The sequence below is a fragment of the Prunus mume genome, linkage group LG6, assembly GCF_029339155.1.
Source record: "Prunus mume cultivar Tortuosa linkage group LG6, ASM2933915v1, whole genome shotgun sequence".
Lineage (NCBI taxonomy): Eukaryota > Viridiplantae > Streptophyta > Magnoliopsida > Rosales > Rosaceae > Prunus > Prunus mume.
This window is the reverse complement of record NC_142703.1, coordinates 10,380,552-10,400,971: the sequence shown is the minus strand read 5'-3', so window position 1 is coordinate 10,400,971 and position 20,420 is coordinate 10,380,552. Positions and strand designations below refer to the sequence as shown.

The following is a 20,420-nucleotide window of genomic DNA, read 5'->3' as shown; positions in this document are numbered from 1 at the left end:
GAGACTTGGAGGATTAAGTTAGGTTTTATGGATAGACAAAGATGGGACTTGGATTTGGTGTGTATAGCAATAATGCAGGTGGGAAAATGAATTTTTCCGAGCGAAAAAAGATAGGAGAAGAAACATTATGAGGGAGAAAGAAAAAGTATATTGCAGAGTTCATGGCATTAATGCCGCCGGCCAATCATCCAATGTATGGCAGTTGTAAACTATACCCCTCTTGGCCCTAACATGTCCACAATAATTCTCTCAAATATATATGTAACAATAATTATAAATAAATAAAAACATAATAAAAAAGAAAAGGCAAAAGGAATAAATTTACCAGAAAAAAAGAAAAGAAAGAGAAATTGAACTTGAAGATCTAACCGTCCATTTATAGGCGAAATCATGGAGCAAACATTAGGGAAAGAAGTACAATATATCACTCCTTTAATTGGTTGAATATGTTTTTATTATTATTATTTATTTTGGCTTTTAGCACATAAAATAGAAGAATATTCCAATATTTTTTATTATAAAATGACTATGATTATAATCCCCGAGAATTAAATTAACCAATTAATCCTAGGTTCTGATTGGCTACATTTTGATTAAGCAAATGCATATGGCTAAGTAATATATTAATGTGCCTAACCCATGTGAAAATAATAAGATAGGCAGATTCCTTCGCTTCTGATCACATGCCTATAACCTGCAAGCCTACGTGCTGAGGAGAATGTATTTGACTTATCTTGGACACATCCAAATACTCAAAACGCAATAGCTTATACCACCTCTCATATCTCATTATCATCCTTCAATATTAATCCAAAAAAATATTGTACCAAACTAAATAATATATGCCAAAAAGTATTCTACCATACTATATATCATTGACTTTATCAACAATTAACATACATACATGCATAATATTTTTATGTGTGTGTTTTAGTGGGTTGCACAACTTATTTTGGGGACGACTTTACATGCATGCACTAAAACATCAAAATTATTGGATCAATATGAAATAATTTTGCAGATGTATGTGGATTAGGTTAGTTGGCCGAGATAGTGTGCTTGTCTTTTGCACCTGAGTTTGATTCTCTTTTTCATACAGTAGAGTTGTTTAGAATATCCTCCTTGTCAAAAAAAAAAAATATCAATATGAGATAGAAATTTGCCATAATTTTTGCTTGTTATCGTGCAATTAAGAGGTTGACGACTACTCAAGGAAATAGAAAGACATAGATAGAGGCATATATGTATTAGGCTAAATATTATTCTAGACAAACATGGGTTTACATAGATGCTTACCTCACGTCTGACGAAAAAAGCGGTTGAGTTAGGTACGTTTGATCATGTTTAATCAGACTTTTATTTCAATCTCCACCCTCAAATTCAGCTTATTTATTCTTGAATAGTTCATTAGATTATCATCTATTTACGCAAGGGTTTCTTCTTTGTATAGTGTTTGTTGTTTTGTAATTAAGGGAAAATAAAGGAGTTAAATGTTGTAACTAACAAAATGATGAGCTTTTGATTTTGATTGATATCGCAGGATCTGGAGCTAATCTATCCAAATCTTGTAAGAACTGCCAAAGTTCAAAATGAGGGATAAGATTGAAAGAATGCATATGTATGTGATTATTGGAACGACAAATTTAGACACCTCACTCTTATGGGCTTATGGGTTGCGCAGTGGATTTCGATGTCCAATCAAATGGGATTTTCCCTATCACTTTACAATGGCAAATTCTTTAGTACGGCAAGTGAATCATATCACTCGTTTGATTACACATAAATAAGAAGATTTATTTGTATTTAGATTTCACACAAAGTTACATTTATCTCATCCTAATGCAGAGAGTCATGCTTATTTATGTGTATGGTTGGACGAAGACATGTTTCAATCGACTGATCAAAGAAAGTCTCCCTTACAAATTTCACCGCTATTAAAAGTTAAAAAAGGCTCAAATGTACAAATAAAAGAATGGAAAACCATTTAATGGCATGGGAACATATGATCCTTCCTTGAAAATGGTAATTAGGGAAACTCTGTAAATTGCCACAATAATAATGCCAATATTAATAAATAAATAAAAAGCGACGATGCCAACGTTGCCAAGGTGGAAAAATAATTTGAGAATATAAATCTATTAAAATAAGGGAAAGCCCATTAATTGGATTTGGGATTTGAGTACGGATGCTTACCGAAAGAACCGGTAACCTAGCAGATCGCAAAATTTTGATGCCGTACTCATTGGAATTTGGGAGGACACCTGTCAATTTCGTACCCTTTTATATTCGAGCCAGTTCACACACTTACCGGACATTCAGTTACTCCCACGTGGCTGCGTGGCTCAAAAAGCCCGCGAGTATATTCCATTAGAACTCGCTGCGAGTACGCATGTGAACAAAGTAAAAAACAGCAGGCTCAGTAAAAAAAAAAAACAACAGAAATAAATGAGCAAACGTGGGCTTTTGCGGTTGGCGGAGGCGTGAAGGGAGAGGGTGCGGCACGTGATTGACCGACACACACACCTTCGACACGTGGCGGACTTAAAGAGAGATGGGAGGGAGAGTCTGTTAGCGACGGTTAAGGTGGTGGTAAAGGTTGTTAAATATTGCTAAATAAACACCAACTTTTGATATAAAAAAGAAAAAAATTAAATTATCTGATCAAATATTAACTTAACCAGGGTTTTAAATGAGTTTAGCGAAGTAATTAGGCCAACCCATTTCACTATATAAAGACGGCGCCATGACAACTTTTCTTTGACTCCATTTTCCTTCTTCCTCCATATTTTCCTCTCTGCAATTTTCAGAAACAGAGTGAGAGAGAGAGAGAGAGACACACACATTGTTTCTCTGTGAGATATATACATAGATACAGAAAGAGAATGAGAGCTAGGTCTTCAGCGACAATGGGGGTCCCTCTGAACTTGTTTTCTTTACTTTCAACAATGGTGCTTCTTCTAGCTCTGTTTGTGAACGCAGAGAATGAAAAGCTTGTAAATTCAAAGGTATATTTATCTAAATTCAGCTGCATTTTAATTGGGTTGGCTCAATTTGGAGTCTTTGAATTTTGAGTGCTCATTGCATTATAATTTGTTTCTGATAGGTTTGTCGGAACAGAGGAGTTACAGAGCTCCAAGAGTTCATCAATGGCAGACTGGTCAGTTTCAGTACTTTTTTTTTTTTCAGTTTCAGATTCAGTGTCAGATCTTCAGGTGTAGTTTACTTCCGATCTGGACAGTCCAAATGGCTTAAAGGGTACAACGTTAAGCCATTGGGATTGGATCTGAAGAATCTAGGCCGTTTATCTGGTTATCACAGCTTACCCTGTTCTTGCTCTGCTCAAACTCTGAGCCTTCAACTTGACCTTGCTCTGACCTCTTATGATTTTTATTTTTTCACGTACGAAAGTACCCTTTTAATCTGAATGCTTGAAGTAATTAAATTAATTTATAGTTAATCATCTCTCTTTTCCCATAATCAATTCTCTCTGCACGCTTATCGGGCGGTGCCTGTCTCTTTGTGCTTATTTTATTAGGTGGTTCACGTTAGTAACTTTTACTAACTCTTTCTTAATTAAAAAAAACAAGAAGCAAACTTGTGTACGTGGATTGTACCTCAAGGGATTAGGAGTAGTTATTTATGCACTTGAGAACTTGTGTTTGAATTCTCTTTCTCGATATCGCTTGTATAAAAAATAAAAAAACGAATCATGAAAATTAACTTGGTGGAAATAATTATCTGTTTACAGGTCTGATGAGGCTTTGAATGAGCATGCAGTGGATAATCCAGATGAGATTGCCTCTATGGTTGACATGTAAGTCTCTGTTTGCTCTCTTTTTTGTGATTTGCATGCTACCCGAAAAAATATTTTATGATTTTATGGGGTCACAGAAAAGAAGTGTCACATGCGATTTGTGCATAATTAATTACATTAATTAATAAACCCCACTTGTTTTTTAACATGTCCTTTCCGCATGCCAATTTCTCCTCCTCTGCATGTAGATTAAAATTCCCAGTCAAATAGTCAAAATCAATTTTACCGCGCAAAAACTCCAGTCAAAATGGTCAACACTTCAGAGGGAAGCCACCCAGTTAGGTTAGATTTGGTCTTCTGCAATCTGTTCCTGTTTCTGCACATTAGGGTTCAGCATCCAAAAAGAATTGCCAAGGACCACTTTTTTGTAATTTTAACCCACCACTCTGTCATGGTCAAAAAGCACTTGATTGAGTATCCAAAACGACATCGTTTTGAGGCATATAAAATATTCTCCAAAACAATATCATGTTGAGTTTCTGCTCTTTCTGGTGATACTAATTCTGTCATTATATTCTATAATGACTAATCCTAGTCTATTACTTTGATATAAAATTAATAGCATATTATTATGATACTATAATGGGAATTTGGCTTTTAACTTTTTTGTTAATCGATTGGGTGAACTTGTGCTTTTGGATTCTGGGGAATCAACCACCACGTTGGCATGTTCTTGCTGCACCATGCAGCAATCTCTCTTTCTCTCCCACATGCCCATGTCCCCAGATCCGTCCCTCACGCTTTTGCATTATTATTTTCTTGTCTTTTTTTTCTTTTCCATTCCTTACCCAAATCTCATTCCATGCACATTTAGCTTTATGTGCCAATACAATTGTTTGTGCACCTTCGGCTTGTTTTCCCATATTTCACATAACCCTAATTAATTGCCCTCTAAAGCCCACTCCTCTCCATGTGTACCCATCCATTTTCTTCACGGCAGTGATTTTCGACACTCCTGATATAATTACTAAACTTAGAGTGTCAAAATCGTTATTCTGTAGAAAACTCTACATATGTACTTATATATTTTATTCAAGACAACGATTTCGACACTCTCTATTTAATTTAGGATGTCGAAATTGGAAAACTGCTATGTCGGTATCGATTTTAAAACTACAACCCTTTCCATATGCCAATCATGGGAACCAAACTTGCATAATTGACATGTCAGAATCCAATGTTTTTATATATATGATGAATACAATGCACTCAAGAGTCAAAACCTATCATGATTTCACCCATCTCCTATGATTATTTTGTCTGGTCTATACAAATAAAAGCAGTGTGAAAAACTGTTCATTTCACTATTTTTCTGTGTCTACTGTTCCATTCACTTATATGCATAGATCATAATTTAACTTTCATGCAAATCCCACACAATTAGTGGGGTAGGCTAATATAAATTTTGCTCCCCATCACCAGCCTGGCAAAGAGGCAAGCCCCAAAAACCACAGATCACAGATCTGGTTTTGTTCTGCAAGACTCTTTTTTCACTGCAGAATTTTGCTTCAATTTTTTTTAACCGATCCAGCAGCTGCCCAACTGACAGAAACTACGTCGTTCAATGGGTCCTCCATGACCTCATTAAATGTCTAATTTTTTCTTAAAAAATAATTTACCTCCACCGACACACAAGCCTACACCTCACCATTTATTACTTGTGTCACTAAATTTCGGAAAATAAATAAATAAAAATGGGAAGAAAAAAAAAACCCCAAATTCCGTATGGACCGTAACCCTCTATCCGTATGTTTTATTTAATTGGCAATATTTTATGTCCCTACCATTTGTTCACATGCTTTTTCTCACTCGAACATGTACACTATAATTGCAATGCATAATAATTACAAAAAGTTTGATTAATAATGGGATTATTTTGTTCTTTTTTACTATTTTCAGGAGCATTCGGAATAGCACGGAGAGGAGAAATTTGGGATTTTTTTCATGCGCAACGGGGAACCCTGTTGATGATTGTTGGAGATGTGACCCCCATTGGCAACTCCACCGCAAGCGCCTAGCCAACTGCGGCATTGGGTTTGGGCGCAATGCCGTAGGCGGCCGCGACGGGAAGTACTATGTCGTGAACAACCCTCGCGACGACGACCCAATCAACCCTAGGCCCGGAACCCTCCGCCACGCGGTCATCCAAGACCAGCCGTTGTGGATTGTGTTCAAGCGTGACATGGTGATCACACTGAAGCAAGAGCTCATAATGAACAGCTTCAAGACCATTGATGGGCGTGGGGTCAATGTCCACATTGCATATGGAGCGTGCATCACCGTTCAATTCATAACCAACGTCATCATCCACGGGCTGCACATCCATGATTGCAAGCCCACAGGAAATGCCATGGTCCGGAGCTCACCGAGTCATTATGGATGGAGGACAATGGCGGATGGGGATGGGATTTCCATTTTTGGGTCCAGCCACATTTGGATAGATCATAATTCTCTTTCCAATTGTGCTGATGGGCTCATTGATGCTATAATGGGCTCAACTGCAATTACCATCTCCAACAATTACTTTACGCACCACAATGAGGTGCACCCATTTACTTAATTCACCCTAATTTCTCAAGGTAATTAAGAGCTAATTAGAGACTAATTAACTTTTTAATGTCGGTAATTTGGAACAGGTTATGTTATTGGGTCACAGTGACTCTTACACAAGGGACAAGCTAATGCAAGTGACCATTGCCTACAATCATTTTGGTGAGGGGCTAATTCAAAGGATGCCAAGGTAAATATTTTTGACGTAATATATATTTTTTTAAACTCTTTTTTTCTTCTTGGTTTTTATTTTTATTGTTTTTCTAATTAATTTTGCAGGTGTAGGCACGGGTATTTCCATGTGGTGAACAATGACTACACACATTGGGAAATGTATGCCATTGGTGGAAGTGCTGAACCCACCATTAATAGCCAGGGCAACAGATATCTGGCTCCCAACAATGCCTTTGCCAAGGAGGTATAATTTTCAATAAAATAAAATAAATTAGGGAAGCTCATTTTCATATTTTTTGAATACAAATTATAGTCGAAATTACAAGAAGAGGGGGTTTCGAACATAAGACCATTGATATGCAAGTTTTTATTGGACTAAACCCCGTTGGCCAAGCTAATTTTCATATTGATGAGGATGATGAGGTTGGAATTTGACAATATTTGCAATTTAATTGCTATTTTCAGGTGACACATAGAGTTGAAACAAATAACAACTGGAAGCACTGGAACTGGAGATCAGAAGGAGACCTGCTGCTCAATGGAGCCTATTTCATTGCATCAGGAGCTGGAGCTGCAGGCAGCTATGCCAGGGCCTCAAGCTTAGGGGCCAAGTCATCTTCCATGGTTGGCACCATCACAGCTGGTGCTGGTGTTCTTAATTGCAGGAGGGGTTACCAATGTTAATTACCAATCCCATGGAAAAGAAACAGAAAAAAAAGAAGGAAGAAAAGAAATTATTACTCATTCTTTCTTCCTTTAATTATTGGTGAGTTTGCAGCCATTATGTTTACATCCCTTCCCCACCCTATTTGTCCCCAATCCAATATTTGAAAAAGTGTACATTTTTTCTTCTCTATTCTAGTGATCACATTTCTACCTTTTTGTACTCTGTTTTCTTTGGTCCATATAAATGAACTTTAGTCAATTAATGTTTGATGCACTCGAGCAGTTACTCTTGCACTCGAGGTTCTGTTTTCGAACCTCCCAACCCAATATTGCTTCTATAAAATATTGGTGCTTTGTGTTTCCCTTGATTGCAACAGAAACTTTATCAATGCATAATTCGCGTAGCCATGATGACAAGGCCACATTGTTTGCATGCGACCTAAAAAACATCAGCACATTTGATCCAACTAGTTTGTTTCAGATTTGCATGCAAAACCTAATGAAGCTGTCACCTCTTGGTTCTTGTCATGTGGTTAGGCAGGAAAACAAAAACAAAAACAAAATAAAACCCAATAATTTGATAAGCTAAAATAATAATAAAACATGAAAAATATAAAATACGTGGCTTAGACCTTCAAGATGATTATGTGTGTTATGTCTTAACAGATTGTTTTATAGTGAAACATTTATCTTCTGCATCAAAATTGCAGCATAAACATAAATATATCGAGATTTCATAAATTCCAGCACACTGCTTGAGAAGGAGACTAAGAGAAAGCATTGTCATAAAATACATTTAGACCATGAATTGATTTTCATCCTAGAAATATAACCACCATATAAAGAAACACTATCACCACCATCAACTACAATGCTCTACTGAATGAGAGATAGACAAGATTATCAATTAAAGTCATAATTTTAACATTTAGGAAATGGAAGCTCAAAATGGGGTGCCAATCTCACTCCTTGTCTCTGTGGGGCTGTACAAAGTGGATCTATTCCTTGGTCTGTTCTCCTCCAACTGCTTCACAACTTCATCCATGGAGGGTCTAACCGAAGCAACCGGAGCACAGCAACCCATTGCAAGTTTCAGTGCCTGAACCAAACCTTCTTCCATGGGACTCCTTACCCCCTTCAACACCTCCACATCGAAAACCTCCAATGTTGTCTCCTCCAAAACCGCAACTTTCACCATCGAAGGCAAATCCACAAACTCACCACTCCTCCCAGTTTTACCAGGCTTCTTGCCTATTAAAACCTCCAGTAGCAAAATTCCAAATGCATAAACATCTGTCCTGGAATTACATTTCTTCATCTTTTGAAGTTCAGGTGCCTTGTAACCATCATTCTTTGCGACGGTCACCATTTCATCAGCTACGGAAGGGATCATAAGCTTGTCAAGCCCAAACTCAGTGAGCCTAGCTACAGAAAACTCATCCACAAGCACATTCTTAGATCTTACAGTCCCATGAGTAATAGGCGTTTCAAGACCAGTATGAAGATAAGCTAGTCCTCTAGCTATACCCAATGCAATCTTGTGACGCCGAGCCCAGTTCAGCACAGGTTTGCCTGCTCTGGTTTCTGCATCCAACCAAAACAAATGAAAAGTTAGTTAAATGAATCTGCAGTGAGTGTCCACAAGTAACCAAATAGTAGAAAATAACCTGTCGACTCTTTCCCGACAGGTCATTGATTGTGCAAGATCAGGTCCAAAGAGATTTTGAAGTTGCTTAAGTTGAGTGGGCCTAAAAATAATATGTTACTGCTAATTCTTCTAAAGTAAGTGGGCTTCTATGAACTTTGGAACTGACTCTTACAGAACAGTAAAGTGAGGGTTCCTGTAATTAAGTTTCCACTATTTCATATCCATGGAAATTGTATAAGTAATCCTATGGTGGTTGTGGAAATCCTTTCAGGTATGACAAGGGCAGTGAACCATGTAAACACTTGTTTTTTCGTGTGTAATCATGCTACAAATATCTATTTCTCCAAACTAACCAAATATGAGACAATTTATGATTTTTAAATGTTTTAACAATCACAAGAGGCCAAAGACATACAATTGGAAGTATTTAGAGATCTATCAGTTACAAAACAAAAAAGACTCAAGTACTTTAAAGCTCATTTCTTTGTAAAATATGGCAATGACCATAAACTATTCAATCTCACAGGATAATTGCATAGCAACAAAGTAGAGAGAAAAGCACGAAAAATATGCATACCATGTAAAAGATCATGAAGGGTTCTGTGAGGAAGATGGTCATATATCAGAAGCTTCTCCCCTCTCTTCCCCTGATAGAAAGCTCTCAGTGGAATCAAATTCTCGTGGCGAATCCTTCCCAATTGCTTTACCACAGGTACGCAAGAACTCCCATCCTTGCAACTACCTTCCCTCAACAACCTCAAAGTAATGGTCCCTCCATCTGAAAGTTTTGCCTTATAAACAGTCCCATAGCTGGTCTTCTCCAAAACTTGTCCTGTGGCATTCAACACATCATCTAATGTCAAATGCTCGCCGCCCTGAAACAAGATAAGCCTTCCCTGATCACCAGCTCCACCACCACCGCCACCACTTTCCTCATCTTCTTCTTCCTCTAACTCATCTTCACTCTCTGCCCTGCTGTTCTTCTTCTTGTTTTGCACATACCCAATTAACAATGAAACAAAAACCACAGTTGCAGCCATCAACCCAATAACAATACCAGCAATTGCTCCAGGGCTCAACCCAGAGCTTCCACTGCAACTTTTCAAAGGTAACCCACAAAGTCCAGGGCTGTTTCCCTCAAAATCCTCCACACCAAACTTTGATCCACCAAAAACTGGCAACACTCCACTAAAATTATTGTGTGAAAGGTTCAATTTTTCGAGGTTCAACTGAGCTAAACTCGCAGGAATTGGACCCGAAAACATGTTATTCCCAAGATCAAGTTCCTTAAGCCCACCAAATTGGGTAACAAATTCAGGGAAATTCCCTGAAAACTTGTTCTCACCAAAATCAAGAACCTGCAAATTTTTGCAGGTAGAGTTTGGCAATGCAGGTTCAGGAAGAGACCCAGATAGTGAATTAGCATGAAGCCTAAGTGAAACCAGATTATCACACAAGTTCCATATGGATGGTGCTAAATCCCCATTCAACAAATTGTTGCCCAAATCAATGTCAGAGAGGGAAGAGCTGTACCCAAGCTCCAGAGGGATAGTTCCACTCAGAAAATTGATGTTAAGGTACAAACTTTTGAGCATAGAGAACTCACCCAGCTCTCTGGGCAGTGAACCTGAGAGATTGGCAGATGGGAGCTGAAGAGAGAAAAGGTGAAGAGATGGGTCTCTGGAAAGAGAGAGATTTGTCCATTGGGGTGAAGAGAGGTCATTGCAGAGCAAAGGGGAGCCATTGGAAAAGACCCATTTGAGGCCTCTCCATTGGCAAAGAGGAACAGAGGAATTCCATGAAGATAAGAGTAAGTTCTGAGTGTTACCTTGCAGTGAAGCTTTGATATTTCCCAAGAGAAGCTCAACATCTGCAGAGTGAGAAGAAGAAGAAGAAGAAGAAGAAGATGTTGAAGCAGACTCAGTGGGTGAGCTAATATTCAACCCTACAACGAAGTAGAAGAGGAAAATATCGAGAAAGAAACGTTTCAAAATCTCCATGAATGAAGCAGAGACACAAAGAGAGAGAGTGAAAGAGGAAAGGTGGTATTGTAGTGGTGGGCAGTTCAAAGAAGCTCTCTTTTTTTGGAAAAGCTGACAGAGTGTTGACTATGAGCAATCTCCTAGTCTATTATCTATAGGGCCTTGATTTGATTACACAGTCATATGAATTCGTACCATGTTGATTATCCACCGTCGGATTTATGCAAAAAGTTTCAAACTTTATCAGAAGATAATCATACTGTGAGGACCATTACAGCTGATCTTTACTCTCATTCTCATAGGATGACAAACAAAACACTTCTCACTTCATTCAATAAATTATTGGGTTTGCTTTTGATATTTAATCCTGTTCTGCACGGTGCACGCCCACCTTTGGAATTAGTTGGTTTTTTTAAGTTCATAGGGTTGCAGGAGGTTGCTTTGTTTGAGGGAAAGAAAGCTTGGATGTGCAAGAAGCCACCGAGTCTTGTCTTTTCAAGGCAAAGTGTTAAGTGCAGGTGTATGCAAGTTGTCGTGGTCCTTAATCTAGTGCCATACACGTGTCCATCATCTTTGACTGAGAATTGACTCGTTGACTGAAGGGTGTAGATGGTGAGTGAGTGTCGGCTTTGATGGTCTTTGATCCGCCGCATCCAGTGGGTCCTCATGCTTGTGGTTGACAGGTTGTGGGGCAGATTTCACAAAGCAAAGTTGCAAAGGTTTAGCAGAAGAGGTTAACATGAAAATGGATAAAGGAGGAGTGTTAAAGGTGTTGTTCACATGTAGTGAGTTCCACCTATCCATCCTGTGGGTCATGCTGAAATTTAGTATTGATTTTCCCTTGAATTGTTCAGAATTTTAGAATATACTAGAATCCAATGCACTAGCTTGGGAGTTTCCTTTGACAGAAAATCATATTCTCTCTTATTAGGCAAGCGATATTAGAAAAGAATCAAACCTAAAAACTCGGGTGGATGGTAAATGATCTTAACTAGTTAAGTTATAAATTTTTTGTAAGAAGTGGAAATTAATTTCACGAAATAATTTCATGGCATTTCTGTTCAAACTCACGCCAGTTTATGCCAAATTAATCATTCATTTTCTGGCATGGTTTTTATCATCCATCCCTTTCTTAATTAGATTCTTCTAAGATAATTAAGTTTATTGGAAGTTGTATGTTAAGTGGTGGGCAGCCAGTGAAACTTAAAGTATCAAAGGAGATTTTGTTATCTTTCCCAGTCGACCACTTGTTCAGCATGGTGGAGACACACTGATTGCTTCTTTTCGGTTGCACCCTAATGATGCAATGAAGCAAAGATACAGAAATCATTCCTCCAATTTAAATTTAAATGTTCACAGCAGATTGAGTTCCTTGACTATTCATAAGTAAATCCAGATTATCACCATAAACTCTCACTTTTTTTTGTTTCCCCAAATTGAATTGCTTAATCATTCTGTTTAATGATTGTGCTTTCTGAAAACCCCTTTTGTCTATGCTTGCATGCGACTAGGCTGAAGATTTTGGGATTTTGACTTTCATGTTAGGCTAATGAAATGTGTCTTGCTCTGGACAAAGTGTGGAAATTAAAGGTTCACTCATAAACTCTAGGAAATTGTCCATGGCAATGAGTACGCATGCACCATTCTGAGGAAAACTTCATGTCACACATCACACATTTGTACATTTCATCAAGTAACACAAACAAGGGTTAGCTTAGGAGAAGAATCTAAATACAGTTGAAATGATTATATGTAGGGTTCTTTGACAGACAATTGCAAAAAATAACTGCAAATTGCATTTCTTGTTGACGAATTACCAGTAGTCCATGCAAGAGCAGAACCCCTGCTCGAAGTGGTGGAAGCGCTTGCGGTCACGGACGATAATCTTGCGTTCATAAATTTTTGAAATCAACTCTAGAGAAGAGTGACAATCTTCACATATGCGCAGTTCTTAACAATTCGAAGAGGGGTTTGAGTGGCTGTACTGATTAAGCCAAAGGCAGTTGCAATCTTCTCACTGTGATAATGCAAAACACTTTGTTTTTCTTCTTCATCCATGTTGAGCAACACTTGAGTGGTGTCAGGCCTATGGCGTTCTAAGCTCAACTAGTTGGAGATTTCCTCTAACATTGAATGGATTTCTCTTGCTCGAGGATGCGATTCGTCTTCCACCACAAACTCGTGAATCACTCCATCAAGCTCAATCGAACTGCCTCCCGGGTCTTTCCTAATGTCCATATCCTTCATCTGCAATCTAACCTTTGCAACCGCCTCCCAATTTCCCGAAGAGGCATACATGTTTGAGAGAGCAACGTATGATCCACTGTCATGAGGAGCCAAGTCCATCAAAACCTCTGCCACGCGTTTGCCCATGTCGATGTTCCCTTGCTTCTTGCAAGCTCCGAGCAAAGCCTTCCATGTAACATCATCCGGCTGAATTGGCATGTTTAGTATAAGCTCTTCACCTTCTTCTAACAGTCCAGCACGACCTAACAGATCAACCATACACCCATAATGCTCAATTCTAGGTTCTAAGCTAATTACATTAACCATGTGGTTGAAGAATTATCTGCCCTGCTCCACCAAACCTGCATGGCTACAAGCACTCAAGATACCAATATATGTTACATCACTAGGCACCACACCAGTCGGTTCCATCTTTTTAAAATAATCTAGAGCATCTTCCACTCGACCATGCATAGCAAGTCCACTAATTATGGCATTCCAAGTAATCACATTCTTTTTAGGCAGTTTCTCAAAAACTAGAAGTGCCTTCTCAATGCTCCCACACTTAGAATACATATCAACCAATGCAGAACCAAGCACATCATCAATCTCGATTCTGTTCTTACCGGCATACAAATGTATCCATTTCCCTAGTTCAAGTGCACCTAGCCGTGATATTGCAGGTAAGACACTAACCAAAGTCACATAATTTGGATATACATTCTCAATCTGCATATCACGGAACAAATCTATGGCCTCCTTAAAAAACCCAGTTTGCGCATAACCAGATATCATCACATTCCATGACACTACACTTCTCTGAGGCATTTTATCAAACAGCGCCCTAGCAGCTCTAATATCCCCAACTCTCACATACCCATCAATTATCACATTCCACAAAACCACATTACCCTCTTGCTTCCTCTCATTCAAATGACCACAAACAACAACACTCCTAGAAAACAATAAATGTGCATCCTCCATAACCTTACACATAACATACATCCTCACAAGATTGCTAAAAACAAACTCATCGGTATCCATTCCAAACTTCACAACCATCCCATGAACACACTTGCCCACTCCAAGATTCCCCATTTTAGCACAGGCTTTCAACACAGAAGGGAAGGTGAACCTATTGGGGCCCACAAAACCATAAGAAACCATTTGAGAAAACAAAAGCAGAGCCTCAAGTGGGTGCTCATCAACAGAGCTCTCAGCAAGAGCTCTGATGATGGTGTTCCAAGAAAAACAATTGGGTGTTTGCATATGGTTGAAAACAGAGCGAGCCCATTTGATATTGCGGTGAGCTGAAAGCGCATAGAACCGGAGGATTTCGGCGGGGGCAAGAGGGTCGTGGATTTGGCGGGTTTTGATGAAGAGGGCGTGGACTAGATGCAAGTCTCTGATGGTTTTGCATGCTGTGATTTGTGGGAAGAGTGAAGATGGGTGGGACGGTGGTGGAGTTGTGGGCTTGAAGATGGTGGAGTTCATGGGATTTTGGTCAATGAGAAAATTTGAGCTCAACTCTCTGGCTAGATTGCAATTTTCATGAAGCTCATATCATCCAGTTGAGCTTTATTAGTTTTCAGATAATTCATATGAACGATCTTAAAATTTTGGAATATTTTAAGGTTTCTAAGAGAAAGGCTCGAGCTTTTTAAAGTTGGTAAAATTCTATTCATAATTTCATATCCAATTCTTATCATATACACAAAAATACGAGTATTTCATTTTCAAAATATCTTCTAAGGCTACAGAAGTAATAAGCTTTGATGGGTAAGATTTTTCCATTGGACTCTTCTGTTTTTCTGTCTTAAGAGAAACGGACAAATGAGTTGTCCTGTGTACTGATTACAAGTATATAGAGAACCACACCAGACTGAGAACTTTACCTTGTATACAGTGCGTTCGTTTCTAAACCAAACTGGGAAACTTTTGCTTCGTTAACCCCCGTATTATACAAAATGTCGTCTACTGCTGGCCTTGTGATCCACTGCAAAGGTACCAACAAAAAAGTTTCTTAATTTTTAAGCCATTTCAGTTTATTGATCATCTTTTTGGTTCGCATCTTGAATTGGGTAGGTAGCAAAATTGGTTCTTTTTCTTACTATCGTTTTTGCTTCCTTTGGGTTTCTCAATTTCATAGCAATTTATGATTTTGTTAAAAGATGGGAGGCTTTTTGTCCTTTGCTTTTGTAGCTGCGGTTGCATGGGAAGCAGGGAAGCCATTGGTGATAGAGATGGTGGAGGTTGCTCCACCCCAGGCCATGGAAGTTAGGGTCAAGATAAAGTATACCTCACTTTGTCACACTGATCTCTACTTCTGGGAAGCCAAGGTCAGTAATTCAACCAAGCATGTATATATGATTCTATGGATTAATATTTTCATTTACTTTATTATAATTAGAAAACAATTGCTAGGTTTTGAAAACTTCATATGATTTCATTTTAGTGTTGGAGTGAGGTGCTCGTGGTTTAGTCATTTTTCGTGGTGAAATGTCATGAAATCGAAAATGGAATTGGGATGCCGTTCTAGAACAGTTACAGGATAATTTTTTCTTAGCCCCTGTGAACTTTGCCAACAAAATCGAAAGCATATGTGAACTCTGACAACAAAATGCACTTTTCTTCTTTCCTTCTCTGGCATGTGGCTGATCATCTTCCTCCTTTATAAGTTTAAATTTATTTATTTGTTTCATCTTTCTCTTCTGGTATTTCAGGGTCAGACGCCACTGTTCCCGCGAATCTTCGGCCATGAAGCATCTGGGTATGTTGTTTAATGTTAAGTTTACCTTATGCTCTAACTTAGGGACTTCATGTTTTTAACCGAATATTATGATCCAAAACAGTTTGAGAGGTGTTTAATTGCTTTCTAGTCTTGATTCTCTTTGTTTCTTTGTTTTTCCTTGCTTGCAAGTCTGACTTAGTCCAAATTAAGAATCCAAATGCTTATTTTTTAAACAGAATTGTTGAGAGTGTTGGGGAAGAAGTTGAACACCTCCAGGTTGGTGATCATGTGCTACCAGTTTTCACGGGAGAATGCGGGGACTGTGCGCATTGCAAGTCTGAGGAAAGCAATATGTGTAACCTGTTAAGAATTAATACAGACAGAGGGGTCATGCTTAGTGATGGGAAACCAAGGTTTTCTATCAAAGGGACTCCCATTAATCACTTTCTTGGCACATCCACCTTCAGTGAATATACTGTTGTTCATTCAGGCTGTCTTGCCAAGATCAATCGCCTGGCACCTTTGGATAAAGTTTGCATCCTTAGTTGTGGCATCTCAACAGGTTTGGTGTCATTCTCAAAGCATTATGGTCATGATTTATGTATCCAAACATCCCATAATTAATCGTTTGTGTGATACGGATTTTTCTTTATAAATCTCAGGCTTGGGTGCCACCCTGAATGTAGCAAAACCGAAGAAGGGATCTTCAGTTGCTGTCTTTGGACTTGGGGCTGTTGGCCTGGCTGTAAGTTTTGGGAAAATTTTGTTCATCAAATCCTTAATTCCAATAGTTGCATTTATTTCCTTTTCCGTATTTTTACTGATATATTTTTGTCTAGGCTGCTGAAGGTGCAAGAATATCTGGGGCATCACGGATAATTGGGATCGACCGAAATCCCAAGAGATTTGAGGAAGGTATTTACAATGTTGTCCATTGTCATTTACCATGGTTTTAACAGGTAGTTTCATGGAAAAACGTAGAAACAAATTCTTGCTTAAAACCTTTTCTTTTTCCTGGTTTAGCCAAGAAATTTGGAGTAAATGAGTTTGTGAATCCAAAGGACCATGACAAACCAGTGCAAGAGGTGAAAATCAATTCTTTATTTGTATCAGATGTTGCTACATCAATCCACATAGATAGTTAAGTTACATCCAACCTTCAAATTGATCTTTGAAATCAACAGGTTATTGCTGAGATGACAAACGGTGGAGTTGATAGGAGCTTAGAGTGCACAGGCAATATTAACGCCATGATATCGGCTTTTGAATGTGTTCATGATGTATGTTTTCTGGATTACAGCACCTACTTTTTGATTGCTGATATTGGAGATACAATTTGGCCTAGTTGTGTTGGTTCCATGATGAAAATTTGAATCATTGTGTTTTGGGTTAGGCTTCAGACTTTGGTGGCTCCAATTCAGAATTCATGAAACTCTAGGTTGAATTGATTGTACCAATCATTGATGACCTGTGTGTGCTAGTTCATCTTTAACACTTGTCTATCTACATTCTACCCTCAGCTGCATCTGCAGTCATGAGCTTATATGTTTTGATTGGTATCACAGGGATGGGGTGTGGCTGTGCTTGTTGGAGTTCCGAACAAGGATGCAGTCTTCATGACTAAGCCGATTAATGTGCTGAATGAAAGGACGCTTAAAGGAACATTTTTTGGGAACTATAAACCTAGGACAGACCTTCCCTCTGTTGTGGACATGTACATGAACAAGGTAACATCATTTTCTTCTAAGATTTTCGTTTACTTTATCATGCGTTCAATTTGTCTGTCATGGATTCTAATGAACAAAGCATTTTTCCTTTTCACTTTCCAACAGGAACTGGAGGTAGAGAAGTTCATAACTCATCGAGTTCCTTTCTCCGAGATCAACAAAGCCTTTGATTACATGGTGAAGGGGGAGGGATTGCGATGCATCATTAGCATGGAAGAGTAGCTGCTATCAGTTCATAATTAAACTTCAATTAGTTTCGTTGATGAACAGCTTTAAGTATTCAACGAAGTACGCAGTTTCACACTGCTTAAGCAATATTTTGTGTAACCTGACATGGAAACTATCAGCCTCCATTCAAAGTCAAATTGGGTTCAATAAGTAAATTGTAGAATGCATTTTGAATAAGACGAGTTCAAGTACAATCTCCAATTTTCCATATTTGATAAAACAAACATATAAACCAACAGACTTTTGGAAAAAACAAAACAGGGTCTCTCTCTCTCTCTCTCTCTCTCTCTCTCTCTCTCTCTCCAAAGTTTAAGTTATATCTTAGCTAAAAATTTGAAGATGTTACTAGAAAGTTTAAAATTTCCTAATCAAAATCAAAACAAACTCATCAAATTTGTGCCGAGTGCAATCCATCACATTTCGGAGTGTTAGTAGAGAGCCTCATTTTCTCTCCCGTCCTAGCCACATGTGGGTGTGGCCAGTCCATCTTTGCCTTCCTTGCTCCACCCCGGGCTAATGAAGTGAGGGTCAAAATCAAATATACCGCACTTTATCACACTGATGTCTACTTTTGGGAAGCCAAGGTCGGTTCTATTTTTATCAGAATGCTTTCCATTTCTTTGGGGTCTTATTTTTTTTCTTTCCCATTTAGCATAAGTTTGAATCTTTTTTTTTTTTTTTTTGATTAAGATAAGTTTGAATCTTTTACTTATTTGTTATATGTTTCTTTATGAAACTTCAGGGCCAGACACCACTCTTCCCCCGAATATTCGGTCATGAAGCGGCTAAGTACGTTGTTGCTTTTACGTGAATCTTACTTCCTCTGGCTTCAGAATGGACTATTTTTCCCAGTATTGGTTCCTTTTCTTTCTTCCTTTCCCGCCCCCTTGGCTTCCATAACCTGGTTTAGTTCACATTATGAATGTCAATGCTGATTTTCATAACAGAGTTGTTGAGAGTGTTGGGGACGGCGTTAAAAACCTCAAGCCCGGGGATCATGTGCTTCCAGTTTTCACGGGTGAGTGTGGGGATTGCATGCATTGCAAGTATGAGGGAAGCAATATGTGTGACCTGCTGAGAATCAATACAGATAGAGGAGTTATGATTGGTGATGGGAAACAAAGGTTTTCCAAGAATGGGACTCCTATTAATCACTTTCTTGGCACATCCACCTTCAGTGAATATACAGTCATCCATGAAGGCTGCCTTGCCAAGATCGATCCGTCAACACCTTTAGACAAAGTCTGCATCCTCAGTTGTGGTGTCTCAACAGGTTTAGTGTTACACTCTCAGAGCATAATGTTAGTGCACATTTCATGATATGTGTAATGGTAAATGTTTTCTCACCAAAAAATGGAAATAAAAATTCAGGATTAGGTGCTACTCTGAATGTGGTAAAACCAAAGAAGGGATCTTCAGTTGCTGTCTTTGGACTTGGGGCGGTTGGCCTGGCAGTAAGTTTTGGATAAATTTTGTTGACATGTCCTGAATTGTAGTAGTTTGCCATTTATTTCCCATGTGGTATTCATAATTATTTATATGTTTCTTTAGGCTGCTGAAGGTGCAAGAATTTCTGGGGCATCAAGGATTATTGGGGTTGACTTGAATCCCAAGAGGTTTGAGGAAGGTACTTGTAATTTTGTACATCTTCATTAGTTTGTCATGGTTTAACATTTACTTGGAAAACATAAGAAACAAATTCTTGCTTGATACTTTTATTTCCCATGGTTTTAAGCCACGAACTTCGGAGTAAATGAGTTCATGAACCCAAGGGACCATATCAAGCCAGTGCAAGAGGTGAAAAATTGTTCTTTATAGAAAAATCCCTTAAAGATAGCAATTATAACCACTAGTAAATCACATTTGTCACCAACAGATTATTGCTGAGATGACGAATGGTGGAGTCGACAGAAGCGTAGAGTGCTCCGGCAACATTAATTCAATTATCTCCGCTTTCGAATGTGTTCATGATGTATGTTTTTCAGATTACAGCAGTTACATTTTCATATTTGGTAATAACTTAAGGCTCAAGTTACAGGGCAGGGCTGGTTCTGTTTTGAATAACTCTTTTCTGGGTTTTGGATTGAGACAGGGTTGGGGTGTGGCCGTGCTTGTGGGAGTGCCAAGCCCAGATGCAATCTTCAAGACTACCCCCTTCAATTTTCTTGATGAAAGAACCCTTAAGGGAACCTCTTTCGGGAACTACAAACCTCAGACTGACCTTCCCTCTGTTGTGGACATGTACATGAACAAAGTAACCGAATTTTCTTCTAAATATTCAGATACATTTTCAGGTATTCAAATCTTCTGTAGGCCTTTTGATCACTTTCCGACAGAAACTTGAAGTAGAGAAGTTTATAACTCATCGAGTTTCTTTCTCAGAGATCAACAAAGCCTTTGACTACATGCTGAAGGGGGGAAGGCTTGCGGTGCATCATTAGCATGGAAGAGTAGGATTAATATCAGTTAGAAATAAATAAAAAACTTCAATTATTTTTCTTTGCTGACTAAGTTTAAAAATTCAACAAGAAGTGATTAAAATAAAAATAAATAATAAAAACTTCACTCTTTATGGAATTTTTTTTTTTAATTGCTTGTTTCTTGAGGGGAAATGCGAGAAAATGGAGGGGTGGAGAGGGGGGAAGTTGAAGCTCCATTTTGTTTTAATTTGTCA

At 38.4% G+C, this 20,420-nt stretch overlaps 4 protein-coding genes and 1 pseudogene across 4 annotated transcripts; 3 read left to right on the top strand and 2 right to left on the bottom strand.

Moving 5' to 3' along the window:
• Positions 1–2,775: 2,775 nt before the first annotated feature.
• On the top strand, positions 2,776–7,478 carry LOC103334346 (Pectin lyase-like superfamily protein). The gene is made up of 7 exons (XM_089054101.1): positions 2,776–3,003; positions 3,103–3,157; positions 3,749–3,814; positions 5,714–6,356; positions 6,451–6,554; positions 6,644–6,782; positions 7,004–7,478. The coding sequence occupies exons 1-7, from the start codon at positions 2,883–2,885 to the stop codon at positions 7,220–7,222; spliced, it is 1,347 nt and encodes a 448-aa protein (XP_088910227.1). The 5' UTR covers positions 2,776–2,882; the 3' UTR covers positions 7,223–7,478.
• A 411-nt stretch (positions 7,479–7,889) lies between these two features.
• TMKL1 (transmembrane kinase-like 1) lies at positions 7,890–11,165 on the bottom strand. Its single transcript, XM_008237299.2, has 2 exons — positions 9,430–11,165; positions 7,890–8,788 (listed from the first exon to the last, which is right to left on the bottom strand). Exons 1-2 carry the CDS (start codon positions 10,850–10,852, stop codon positions 8,148–8,150), a joined length of 2,064 nt encoding a protein of 687 aa, XP_008235521.1. The 5' UTR covers positions 10,853–11,165; the 3' UTR covers positions 7,890–8,147.
• A 1,312-nt stretch (positions 11,166–12,477) lies between these two features.
• On the bottom strand, positions 12,478–14,554 carry LPA66 (Pentatricopeptide repeat (PPR) superfamily protein). Its single transcript, XM_008237300.3, is given in 2 exon segments — positions 12,478–12,781; positions 12,784–14,554. Coding segments are annotated over 2 exon segments (1,905 nt in total). The 3' UTR covers positions 12,478–12,647.
• A 177-nt stretch (positions 14,555–14,731) lies between these two features.
• Positions 14,732–17,940, top strand: LOC103334349 (alcohol dehydrogenase-like). Its single transcript, XM_008237301.3, has 10 exons — positions 14,732–15,064; positions 15,263–15,399; positions 15,784–15,830; positions 16,028–16,353; positions 16,454–16,536; positions 16,631–16,706; positions 16,815–16,876; positions 16,976–17,071; positions 17,357–17,518; positions 17,624–17,940. Exons 1-10 carry the CDS (start codon positions 15,028–15,030, stop codon positions 17,738–17,740), a joined length of 1,143 nt encoding a protein of 380 aa, XP_008235523.1. The 5' UTR covers positions 14,732–15,027; the 3' UTR covers positions 17,741–17,940.
• Positions 17,941–18,135: 195 nt separating this feature from the next.
• LOC103334541 (alcohol dehydrogenase 1-like) lies at positions 18,136–20,276 on the top strand (annotated as a pseudogene).
• Positions 20,277–20,420: the final 144 nt, after the last annotated feature.

Excerpts from the sequence above, each read along its gene's own strand:
- LOC103334349 (XM_008237301.3), top strand. The coding sequence starts at position 15,028 with ATGTCGTCTACTGCTGGCCTTGTGATCCACTGCAAAG. Across the intron at positions 15,831-16,027 it reads TTCGGCCATGAAGCATCTGG|AATTGTTGAGAGTGTTGGGG; the intron begins GTATGTTGTTTA and ends TTTTTTAAACAG. Across the intron at positions 16,537-16,630 it reads TTGGGGCTGTTGGCCTGGCT|GCTGCTGAAGGTGCAAGAAT; the intron begins GTAAGTTTTGGG and ends ATTTTTGTCTAG.
- TMKL1 (XM_008237299.2), bottom strand. The coding sequence starts at position 10,852 with ATGGAGATTTTGAAACGTTTCTTTCTCGATATTTTCCTCTTCTACTTC. Across the intron at positions 8,789-9,429 it reads CCTTCATGATCTTTTACATG|AAACCAGAGCAGGCAAACCT; the intron begins GTATGCATATTT and ends GGTTGGATGCAG.
- LOC103334346 (XM_089054101.1), top strand. The coding sequence starts at position 2,883 with ATGAGAGCTAGGTCTTCAGCGACAATGGGGGTCCCTCTGAACTTGTTT. Across the intron at positions 3,158-3,748 it reads AGTTCATCAATGGCAGACTG|GTCTGATGAGGCTTTGAATG; the intron begins GTCAGTTTCAGT and ends ATCTGTTTACAG. Across the intron at positions 6,783-7,003 it reads ACAATGCCTTTGCCAAGGAG|GTGACACATAGAGTTGAAAC; the intron begins GTATAATTTTCA and ends TGCTATTTTCAG.